This window comes from Oncorhynchus clarkii, chromosome 13, assembly GCF_045791955.1.
Source record: "Oncorhynchus clarkii lewisi isolate Uvic-CL-2024 chromosome 13, UVic_Ocla_1.0, whole genome shotgun sequence".
Lineage (NCBI taxonomy): Eukaryota > Metazoa > Chordata > Actinopteri > Salmoniformes > Salmonidae > Oncorhynchus > Oncorhynchus clarkii.
The window spans coordinates 9,028,288-9,040,787 of record NC_092159.1 but is presented as its reverse complement, the minus strand read 5'-3'; the positions used below and the strand labels follow the sequence as shown (position 1 = coordinate 9,040,787).

At 47.7% G+C, this 12,500-nt stretch overlaps 1 protein-coding gene across 1 annotated transcript in view; it reads right to left on the bottom strand.

Annotated features, from left to right (window-relative positions):
- The window catches only part of LOC139424356 (LIM domain-binding protein 1), a 53,914-nt gene extending 45,142 nt beyond the window's left edge, over nt 1-8,772 (bottom strand). Inside the window, exon 1 of the mRNA XM_071176098.1 lies at nt 8,002-8,772. Coding sequence (XP_071032199.1) covers nt 8,002-8,029 — 28 coding nt within the window. The 5' untranslated portion in view covers nt 8,030-8,772. The remainder of the gene's footprint in view (nt 1-8,001) is intronic.
- Between the last annotated feature and the right edge of the window lie 3,728 nt (nt 8,773-12,500).

Sequence of the window (12,500 nt, the reverse complement as noted above, 5' to 3'; positions counted from 1 at the left end):
TGGAATTACCTGGATCAAATGTGATCTGATCTTCATCTAAGTCACAACAATAGACAAACACAGTCTGCCTAAACTAATAACACACAAACAATTACAATTTGACATGTCTTTGTTGGACACACCGTGTAAACAATCACAGGTTGGGGAAAGTATGTGACCCTTGGATTTAATAACTGGTTGACACTCCTTTGGCAGCAATAACCTCAACCAAACGTTTTCTGTAGTTGTGGATCAGACCTGCACAACGGTCAGGGTGAATGTTTTCTGTAGTTGTGGGGAATGTAACCTCTCTCAGATCCATAGACAGAGGAATGTAACCTCTCTCAGATCCATAGACAGAGAAATGTAACCTCTCTCAGATCCATAGACAGAGAAATGTAACCTCTCTCAGATCCATAGACAGAGAAATGTAACCTCTCTCAGATCCATAGACAGAGGAATGTAACCTCTCTCAGATCCATAAACAGAGAAATGTAACCTCTCTCAGATCCATAGACAGAGAAATGTAACCTCTCTCAGATCCATAAACAGAGCTGTCGGACTGACAATCCATGAAATCAAAATAATAAAATGTCTTAACCATGTTTGGATGTAACAATCCCAGGTTGGCCCTTTAAGGTTAGAGTAGGGTGAAGGGTAACCTGATCCTAGATCTGTGGTTAGATGTAACAATCCCAGATTGGCCCTTTAAGGTTAGAGTAGGGTGAAGGGTAACCTGATCCTAGATCTGTGGTTAGATGTAACAATCCCAGGTTGGCCCTTTAAGGTTAGGGTAGGGTGAAGGGTAACCTGATCCTAGATCTGTGGTTAGTGTGCAACTTGTTCTGCTACGTCCAGACAGCCTGGGAGTTGAAGGGTTGACCACACTGGTCACTGTGGCTTGGCTGTGGGAGAGGAGAGGGTCAAATATAATACAACACACACACACACACACACACACTCCTGAAACGTCTTCTACTGTACAGCACAGGGGCTGGCAGACTGAGCTGAAAACATGGAGCACCTGCACACGGCATAGAAGGGTTGGGGTCCATTTGAATTGAAGGCAGTCAGTTCAGGAAGAAAAACAAGGCATCTATTTTCAATGACATCAATTCAAATCACTTTCTGAATTGACTGCCATCCATTCAAATTGACCCCAACCATGAGACAGCTCTGTACATAGAATGAAGCCACACTATAGACACAACAGTATGTGGACCCCTTCAAATGAGTGGATTTGGCTATTTCGTCCACACCCGTTGTTGACAGGTGTATAAAATCGAGCACACGGCCATGCAATCTCCATAGACAAACATTTGCAGTTGGATGGCCTTACTGAAGAGCTCAGTGACTTTCAACATGGCACCGTCATAGGATGCCACCTTTCCAACAAGTTAGTTTGTTAAATGTCTGCCCTGCTAGAGCTGCCCCAGTCAACTGTAAGTGCTGTTATTGTGAAGTGGAAACGTCTAGGAGCAACAACGGCTCAGCCGCAAAGTGGTAGGCCACACAGCTGTGCTCTGGACACCATATGTGAACTGATTGCCCCCCATCTATCTTCAGAGCTTGTGCTGCTAGGCGACCTAAACTGGAACATGCTTAACACCCCAGCCATCCTACAATCTAAACTTGATGCCCTCAACCTCACACAAATTATCAATGAACCTACCAGGTACCTCCCCAAAGCCTTAAACACGGGCACCCTCATAGATATCATCCTAACCAACTTGCCCTCTAAATACACCTCTGCTGTTTTCAACCAAGATCTCAGCGATCACTGCCTCATTGCCTGCAACCGTAATGGGTCAGCGGTCAAACGACCTCCACTCATCACTGTAAAACGCTCCCTGAAACACTTCAGCGAGCAGGCCTTTCTAATCGACCTGGCCGGGGTATCCTGGAAGGATATTGATCTCATCCCGTCAGTAGAGGATGCCTGGATATTTTTTTAAAAATGCCTTCCTAACCATCTTAAATAAACATGCCCCATTCAAGAAATTTAGAACCAGGAACAGATATAGCCCTTGGTTCTCCCCAGACCTGACTGCCCTTAACCAACACAAAAACATCCTATGGCGTTCTGCATTAGCATCAAACAGCCCCCGTGATATGCAGCTGTTCAGGGAAGCTAGAAACCATTATACACAGGCAGTTAGAAAAGCCAAGGCTAGCTTTTTCAAGCAGAAATTTGCTTCCTGCAACACTAACTCAAAAAAGTTCTGGGACACTGTAAAGTCCATGGAGAATAAGAACACCTCCTCCCAGCTGCCCACTGCACTGAAGAGAGGAAACACTGTCACCACTGATAAATCCACCATAATTGAGAATTTCAATAAGCATTTTTCTACGGCTGGCCATGCTTTCCACCTGGCTACTCCTACCCCGGTCAACAGCACTGCACCCCCCACAACAACTCGCCCAAGCCTTCCCCATTTCTCCTTCTCCCAAATCTGCTCAGCTGATGTTCTGAATGAGCTGCAAAATCTGGACCCCTACAAATCAGCCGGGCTAGACAATCTGGACCCTTTCTTTCTAAAATGATCTGCCAAAATTGTTGCCACCCCTATTACTAGCCTGTTCAACCTCTCTTTCGTGTCGTCTGAGATTCCCAAAGATTGGAAAGCAGCTGCGGTCATCCCCCTCTTCAAAGGGGGTGACACTCTTGACCCAAACTGCTACAGACCTATATCTATCCTACCATGCCTTTCTAAGGTCTTCGAAAGCCAAGTCAACAAACAGATTACCGACCATTTCGAATCTCACCATACCTTCTCTGCTATGCAATCTGGTTTCAGAGCTGGTCATGGGTGCACCTCAGCCACGCTCAAGGTCCTAAACGATATCTTAACCGCCATCGATAAGAAACATTACTGTGCAGCCGTATTCATTGATCTGGCCAAGGCTTTCGACTCTGTCAATCACCACATCCTCATCGGCAGACTCGACAGCCTTGGTTTCTCAAATGATTGCCTCGCCTGGTTCACCAACTACTTCTCTGATAGAGTTCAGTGTGTCAAATCGGAGGGTCTGCTGTCCGGACCTCTGGCAGTCTCTATGGGGGTGCCACAGGGTTCAATTCTTGGACCGACTCTCTTCTCTGTATACATCAATGAGGTCGCTCTTGCTGCTGGTGAGTCTCTGATCCACCTCTACGCAGACGACACCATTCTGTATACTTCTGGCCCTTCTTTGGACACTGTGTTAACAACCCTCCAGGCAAGCTTCAATGCCATACAACTCTCCTTCCGTGGCCTCCAATTGCTCTTAAATACAAGTAAAACTAAATGCATGCTCTTCAACCGATCGCTACCTGTACCTACCCGCCTGTCCAACATTACTACTCTGGACGGCTCTGACTTAGAATACGTGGACAACTACAAATACTTAGGTGTCTGGTTAGACTGTAAACTCTCCTTCCAGACCCATATCAAACATCTCCAATCCAAAGTTAAATCTAGAATTGGCTTCCTATTTCGCAACAAAGCATCCTTCCCTCATGCTGCCAAACATACCCTTGTAAAACTGACCATCCTACCAATCCTCGACTTTGGCGATGTAATTTACAAAATAGCCTCCAATACCCTACTCAACAAATTGGATGCAGTCCTACCTGGTTAAATAAAGGTGAAATAAATAAAAAATAAAAATAAACATGCTCACAGAACGGGACTGCCGAGTGCTGAAGAGTGTAGAGCGTAAAGATTGTCTGTCCTCGGTTGCAACACTCACTACCGAGTTCCAAACTGCCTCTGGAAGCAACGTCAGCACAATAACTGTTCATCAGGAGCATGCAATAGCAGAGCAGCCGCACACAAGCCTAACATCACCATGCGGAATGCCAAGTGTCGGCTGGAGAGGTGTAAAGCTCGCCGCCATTGGAATCTGGAGCAGTAGAAACACGTTCTCTGGAGTTATGAATCACACTGCATCATCTGGCAGTCTGAAGGATGAATCTGGGTTTGGCGGATGCAAGGAGAACGCTACCTGCCCCAATGCATAGTGCTGACTGTAAAGTTTGGTGGAGGAGGAATAATGGTCTGGGGCTGTTTTTTTTGTTTGTGCTTGGCTCCTTAGTTCCAGTGAATGGAAATCTTAACGCCACAGCATACAATGACATTCTAGACAATTCTGTGCTTTCAACTTTGTAGCAAGAGTTTGGCATGACAATGCCCCCGTGCACAAAGCAAGGTCCATACAGAAATGGTTTGTGGAAGAACTTGACTGGTCTGCATAGAGCCCAGACCTCAACCCCATCGAACATCTTTGGGATGAATTGGACACTGACTGCGAGCCAGGCCTAATCGCCCAACATCAGTCCCTGAACTCACTAATGCTCTTATGGCTGAATGGAAGCAAATCCCCTCAGCAATGCTCCAACGTCTAGTGGAAATACTTCCTAGAAGAGTGGAGGCTGTTATAGTAGCAAAGGGGGAACCAACTCCATATTAATGCCCATGATTTTGGAATGAGATGTTGGACGAGCAGGTGTCCACATACTTTAAGGTATGATCTGATCCATGGCTCATGAGCCTTTAGGGTATGATCTGATCCATGGCTCATGAGCCTTTTAGGGTATGATCTGATCCATGGCTCATGAGCCTTTAGGGTATGATCTGATCCATGGCTCATGAGCCTTTAGGGTATGATCTGATCCATGGCTCATGAGCCTTTAGGGTATGATCTGATCCATGGCTCATGAGCCTTTAGGGTATGATCTGATCCATGGCTCATGAGCCTTTAAGGTATGATTTATCACTCCAGTGTTAATCTGCAAAATTGTAATTATTCGCCTACCTCCTCATGCCTTTTGCACACAATGTATATAGACTCTCTTTTTTTTCTATTATGTTATTGACTTGTTAATTGTTTACTCCATGTGTAACTCTGTGTTGTCTGTTCACACTGCTATGCTTTATCTTGGCCAGGTCGCAGTTGCAAATGAAAACTTGTTCTCAACTAGCCTACCTGGTTAAATAAAGGTGTTCTCAACTAGCCTACCTGGTTAAATAAAGGTGTTCTCAACTAGCCTACCTGGTTAAATAAAGGTGTTCTCAACTAGTCTACCTGGTTAAATAAAGGTGTTCTCAACTAGCCTCCCTGGTTAAATAAAGGTGTTCTCAACTAGTCTACCTGGTTAAATAAAGGTGTTCTCAACTAGCCTACCTGGTTAAATAAAGGTGTTCTCAACTAGTCTACCTGGTTAAATAAAGGTGTTCTCAACTAGCCTCCCTGGTTAAATAAAGGTGTTCTCAACTAGTCTACCTGGTTAAATAAAGGTGTTCTCCACTAGCCTACCTGGTTAAATAAAGGTGTTCTCAACTAGCCTACCTGGTTAAATAAAGGTGTTCTCAACTAGCCTACCTGGTTAAATAAAGGTGTTCTCAACTAGCCTACCTGGTTAAATAAAGGTGTTCTCAACTAGCCTACCTGGTTAAATAAAGGTGTTCTCAACTAGTCTACCTGGTTAAATAAAGGTGTTCTCAACTAGCCTACCTGGTTAAATAAAGGTGTTCTCAACTAGCCTACCTGGTTAAATAAAGGTGTTCTCAACTAGTCTACCTGGTTAAATAAAGGTGTTCTCAACTAGCCTACCTGGTTAAATAAAGGTGTTCTCAACTAGTCTACCTGGTTAAATAAAGGTGTTCTCAACTAGCCTCCCTGGTTAAATAAAGGTGTTCTCAACTAGTCTACCTGGTTAAATAAAGGTGTTCTCAACTAGTCTACCTGGTTAAATAAAGGTGTTCTCAACTAGTCTACCTGGTTAAATAAAGGTGTTCTCAACTAGTCTACCTGGTTAAATAAAGGTGTTCTCAACTAGCCTACCTGGTTAAATAAAGGTGTTCTCAACTAGCCTACCTGGTTAAATAAAGGTGTTCTCAACTAGTCTACCTGATTAAATAAAGGTGTTCTCCACTAGTCTACCTGGTTAAATAAAGGTGTTCTCAACTAGTCTACCTGGTTAAATAAAGGTGTTCTCTACTAGTCTACCTGGTTAAATAAAGGTGTTCTCCACTAGCCTACCTGGTTAAATAAAGGTGTTCTCCACTAGTCTACCTGGTTAAATAAAGGTGTTCTCAACTAGTCTACCTGGTTAAATAAAGGTGTTCTCCACTAGTCTACCTGGTTAAATAAAGGTGTGCTCAACTAGCCTACCTGGTTAAATAAAGGTGTTCTCCACTAGTCTACCTGGTTAAATAAAGGTGTTCTCCACTAGTCTACCTGGTTAAATAAAGGTGAAATAACAACAAAAAAAACAAAAAAAGATCTGATCCATGGCTCATGACCCTTGACCTATATAGAAGCTTGCTTTCCTCTGTTGCTTCCACATTTTTTGACAAACAATTGCTACCTAGTTCCTTCACACTGTTACCTAGAACCATAAAGGGATCTCTGGCTGTCTTTGTAGGTCAGGAGAACACGTTTTGGTTCTAGGTAGCACCTTTTTTTTTAAATAGTCCACCTCCCCAAACTACTCTTACCAGGGGAGATGAGGACATGGAAACCTCCAACCTCTGTTGACCTCTATTCATTTCACCCCAAAAAGGGGGATTTTAAACATCTGGCGTACTGGCAACCTGGAAGGAACTCAATGTCCTCTTCCTCAGAGCTGCTCTTAATTTAGGGCCACAAATAAGAACATAAACAACAACAACGTAAAACAACAAACTGGTATAGGGACAGAACAGGCATTACTGGCGCCATGGGAACCAACGACCTCATGCCGATGTCACCAGCTGAGCAGAGCTGAGCAGAGCAGAGCAGCAGAATAGAACTGCAGTCATCAATAAAATAGAAAACTAAACTGTATTTTCTCTCCCTCTCTCTCTCTCTCTCTCTCTCTCTCTCTCTCTGCCTCTCTCTCTCTCCCCCTCTATCCTCTATCCCTCTCTCCTCTCTCTGCCTCTCTCTCCTTCTCTCTCCTCTCTCTCCTCTTTCCCTCTCTCTCCTGTCTCCCTCTCTCTCCTCTCACTCCTCTCTCTCCCTCTCTCTCCTCTCACTCCTCTCTCTCCCTCTCTCCTACCTCTCCCTCTCTCTTCTCTCTCTCCTCTCTCCCTCTCTCTCCTCTCTCCCTCTCTCTCCTCTCTCTCCCTCTCTCTCCTCTCTCTCCTCTCTCCTCTCTCTCTCTCTCTCTCTCTCTCTCTTTCTCTCTCCTCTTTCCCTCTCTCTCCTCTCTCCCTCTCTCTCCTCCTCTCCCCTCTCTCTCCTCTCCTTCTCTCTCCTTTCTCTACTCTCACTCCTCTCACTCCTCTCTCTCCCTCTCTCTCCTCTCCTTCTCTCTCCTCTCTCCTCTCTCCTCTCTCTCCTCCTCTCTCCTCCCTCTCCCTCTCTCTTCTCTCTCTCCTCTCTCCCTCTCTCTCCTTCTCTCCCTTTCTCTCCTCTCTCCCTATCTCTCCTCTCTCTCCCTCTCTCTCCTCTCCTTCTCTCTCCTCTCTCTCCTCTCTCTCCTCCCTCTCCCTCTCTCTTCTCTCTCTCCTCTCTCCCTCTCTCTCCTCTCTCCCTCTCTCTCCTCTCTCTCCCTCTCTCTCCTCTCCTTCTCTCTCCTCTCTCTCCTCTCTCTCTCTCTCTCTCTCTTCTCTCTCTCCTCTCTCTCCTCTCTCTCCTCTCTCTCCTCTCCTTCTCTCTCCTTTCTCTCCTCTCCTCTCTTTCCTCTTTTCTCTCAACAATAACATTACCCTTCATATAGACTGAAATATTCAGAGTAGCTAGAACAAGGAAGTGACTCATTCTATAAACATGCTTATGTCCTTTCTGCTGTATCTTTCTTTTCCCAGGACACAATCGCCACGGCAGCCATAGTAGGGTCTGTTTCCCATGAGGCATTGCAAGCATTCAGGGCCCCGGGCACTTTCTCTCTCTCGCTCTCTCTCTTTCTCTCCTTGACAACGACCCAAACGTCCACAGCTAACACCACTACCAGCAGCAACCAAGGCCCCTATCGCTACGGGCGACAGACACACAGACACACACACACACACACACAGACGAACGTAACGGATGGTTGCCACGGTTGCTACTCACCGGGACACGCGCAGCCGCCTACCGACATCTTCTCACATGTCTGACCTCGCTCTGAACGGAACGGTGCGGAGGATCCCTCCTTTTCCTCTCCTCCTCCTCCTCCTCAGCTCTTCCTCTCCTCTCTGTTGCTGTCCTCTGTTTTCTATTCCTCTTCCTCTCCTCTATGATCCTGTCTCCTCTCACCAGTCACTGCTGCTACTGCTCCTGACTCTCACATGAGCGTCTGTTTTCCTGAGGTCCACACACACGTACACACACACACACCAGGGACGGGGGAGGAAGGGAGAGAGAGAAGGAGAGAGGGGGAGTAGAGCGTAGAGAGAGAAGGAGAGAGAGGGAATTGAGCGAAGAGAGAGAGAGGGAGTGAATAAGGAAAGGTTAAAAAAAGCAACAGAAACACAAAGGATTGTGTTCTCTCTCAGTCAGTCAGCCAGCCAGTCAGCCAGTCAGTCAGCCAGCCAGCCAGCCAGCCAGTCAGACAGCCAGCCAATCAGCCAGCCAGTCAGCCCGTCAGCCAGCCCTCCAGTCAGCCAGTCAGTCAGCTAGCCAGCCAGTCAGCCAGCCAGTCAGACAGCCAGCCAGTCAGCCAGTCAGCCAGCCAGTCAGCCCGTCAGCCAGCCCTCCAGTCAGCCAGTCAGTCAGCCAGCCAGCCGTGTTCGTATTTCTGTTCCTTCCCCCTTTGCTCTGCTCTACCCTCATCAGCCAGCAAATTACTGTACAGGTGGGAGGAGAGAGGGAGGAAGAGAATGAGAGAGAGAGTGACTGACTGACTGAGTGAGAACGAAGGGAGCATGGCGCGCTAGAGAGGGGGAGAGACAGAGGGAGGGAAAGAGAGAGACAGAGGGAGGGAGGGAAAGAGAGAGAGAGGGAGGGAGGGAAAGAGAGAGAGAGGGAGAGAGGGAAAGAGAGAGAGAGAGAGAGAGAGAGCGAGAGAGAGGCAGGGAGAGAGAGAGAGAGAGAGAGAGAGGGAGGGAGGGAGGGAGGGAAAGAGAGAGAGAGAGAGAGGGAGGGAGGTAAAGAGAGAGAGAGACAGAGAGAGAGAGAGAGAGAGAGAGAGAGAGAGAGAGAGAGAGAGGACTGTCAAAGTGATTGCATCCCAAATAACACCCTGCACCCTATTTCCTGACCAAATCTGGTGAAAAGTAGAGCGCTATGGAGGGAATAGGGTGCAGGTTGGGAGGCAGCCAGAGTGACCTGGGAGAATAACAACCATGTGATGTGGCCCTTTTTTTTCTTTTAAAGATATAGAGGCTGTTTTTCACCGCTGCCTGGACTCACTCACACACACACACACACACACACACACACACACACACACACACACACACACACACACACACACACACACACAGCTCTCAATGTTCTGGAGCAGATGAGCTGTCAGTGGGGAGGCTGGTGGCGGCGGTGTGTGTATCTGAGGAGCTTGTTACACTGAATGTCAGCTACACTGCAGAGGGGAAAGGAGAAGGAAGGGAGGGGAGGGTGAGGAGGAGGAAGGGGAGGGTGAGGACGAGGAAGGAGAAGCGAGGGCAACTGACGTGCCTGAGCTCTCTCCTTTCTAGCTCTCTCTTTCACTCGGTTAGTCTTTCTCTCTGCAGTCTGTCATACAGTGTCCCTCCTCCACATCCATCTACCCCCCCTGTTCTCTCTCTCCACTCCTCCACATCCATCTCTCCCTCCCCTGTTCTCTCTCTCCACTCCTCCACATCCATCTCTCCCTCCCCCTGTTCTCTCTCTCCACTCCTCCACATCCATCTCTCCCTCCCCCTGTTCTCTCTCTCCACTCCTCCACATCCATCTCTCCCTCCCCTGTTCTCTCTCTCCACTCCTCCACATCCATCTCTCCCCCCTGTTCTCTCTCTCCACTCCTCGACATCCATCTCCCCCCCTGTTCTCTTTCTCCACTCCTCCACATCCATCTCTCCCTCCCCCTGTTCTCTCTCTCCACTCCTCCACATCCATCTCTCCCTCCCCCTGTTCTCTCTCTCCACTCCTCCACATCCATCTCTCCCTCCCCCTGTTCTCTCTCTCCACTCCTCCACATCCATCTCTCCCTCCCCCTGTTCTCTGACTCTCCTCGTCTTTCCCCCATCTCTCTCTTTTTACTCTCTCCATCTCTCACTCAGCCCATTTCCCACCTCTGTCCTCTCCAATCTTTCTCTCCACCAAATGGCGTCCCCCTTCTCCTCCCCCCTCGCTCCCCCCTCTTCTCTCCATCTCTCCCTCAGCATGTTGCTGTGGAGCGACTGATATTGTGTAAGTGTGTCAGCGTGTGTATGTGTGTTTGTGCGTGTGTGTGTTGTGTAAGTGAGGGTGACTAGGCGCACTACGGACGACTAAACCACAGGGGAATCCTGGGATATGGGAGGACTCATGGAGCTGTGCATGGACTGGAAAGGTCACAAACTCACACACACACACACACACACACACACACACACACACACACACACACACACACACACACACACACACACACACACACACACACACACAGACACACAGACACACACACAACACTCATGTGGACCTATCTGTGATTGGAACCCCTTAATGGGAGAGTGACCATGCTCTGAAACACCTTCCTGACACACACAGACAAACACACATACACACACTCTCTCTTACTCCCTCCCTCTCTCTATTCTTCTCTCTCCATCACTCTCTCTCCCTCTCCCTCTCTCTCTTTCTCTCTCCCCTCCCCACCCTGTACACTCCTCCTGTCTCCTGGTTGGTAGAGCTTTCCCTCCAAAATGACATCACAGCTAGATGCAATGTAGGACCTAATAAGAGAACAAAGGTTTGCTCTGTTGCTGTCGACTGTTCCTTCTCCCAACCACACACACACACACACACACACACACACACACACACATACACACACACACACACACACACACGCTCACACATGCTCACACACGCTCACGCTCATACACGCTCACACACATACACTCTCACACATGCTCATACACACTCACACACATACACGCTCACACATGCTCATATTGTCATATAATTTTCCACCTGCTCTTTGTGTGGATTTGAACAAATCTCAGTCTGTCATTTTAGAATGCTGAGCATGAGAGGAGAAGAGAGCAGAGGAAGGAGGGAGAGGAGTAGAGTGATGGAGAGAAAATAATTGAGGGATAGAGAGAGGAGGAGGGAGAGGAAGGAATAGAGGGAGGGAGACAGAGAGAAAGACAGAGAGAGAGAGAGGGGGAGGGAGAGAGAGTTTAGAGAGGAGTGAGAGGGAGGAAGTGAGTGAGGGAGGTAGACAAAGAGAGAGAGAGGGAGGGATAGAGAGAGAGGGGGAGACAGTGAGAGAGAGACAGAGAGAGAGAGATGGAGGGATAGAGGATATAGAGAGGGAGAAAGAGAGAGAAGGGGAGGGATAGAGGATAGAGAGAGAAGGGGGAGGGATAGAGGATAGAGAGAGAAGGGGAGGGATAGAGGACAGAGAGAGAAGGGGAGGGATAGAGGATAGAGAGAGAAGAGGAGGGATAGAGGATAGAGAGAGAAGGGGAGGGATAGAGGATAGAGAGAGAAGGGGAGGGATAGAGGATAGAGAGAGAAGGGGATAGAGGATAGAGTGAGAAGGGTAGGGATAGAGGATAGAGAGAGGGAGACAGAGAGAGAAGGGGAGGGATAGAGGATAGAGAGAGAAGGGGAGGGATAGAGGATAGAGAGAGAAGGGGAGGGATAGAGGATAGAGAGAGGGAGAAAGAGAGAGAAGGGGAGGGATAGAGGATAGAGAGAGAAGGGGAGGGATAGAGAATAGAGAGATAAGGGGAGGGATAGAGGATAGAGAGAGGGAGAAAGAGAGAGAAGGGAAGGGATAGAGGATAGAGAGAGGGAGAAAGAGAGAGAAGGGGAGGGATAGAGGATAGAGTGAGAAGGGGAGGGATAGAGGATAGAGAGAGAAGGGGAGGGATAGAGGATAGAGAGAGGAGGAGTGAGATTGGAGGAATAAATAGCTCGTCCCCCATTACCCCGGGAGGGCCCTGTCACCATGGCAATGTGGCAGAGAAAGGATAGAGCAGGCATGATGAGCGCTCACACACACACAGAGACACACACACACACACACAAATCACATACACATGCAGGGCCGCAGAAATGAACTACAAAACACACACACACGCTGTACAGAGTCAGAGTTTACTCACGTATCCACCCACGTACACACCCACATGCACAGACACACATTCGCATAACATGTACACACCCACATCCTAATTCCAGGTTATAAGGCAACAAAATAGGAAAAATGTCAAGGGGGTGAATACTTTCGCAAGCCACTGTAGTACTGTATATCTCCCTGATCTATTAGTCATGTCTGTGTAGTACTGTATATCTCTCTGATCTATTAGTCATGTCTGTGTAGTACTGTATCTCTCTGATCTATTAGTCATGTCTGTGTAGTACTGTATATCTCCCAGATCTATTAGTCATGTCTATGTAGTACTGTATATCTCTCTGATCTATTAGTCATGTCTGTG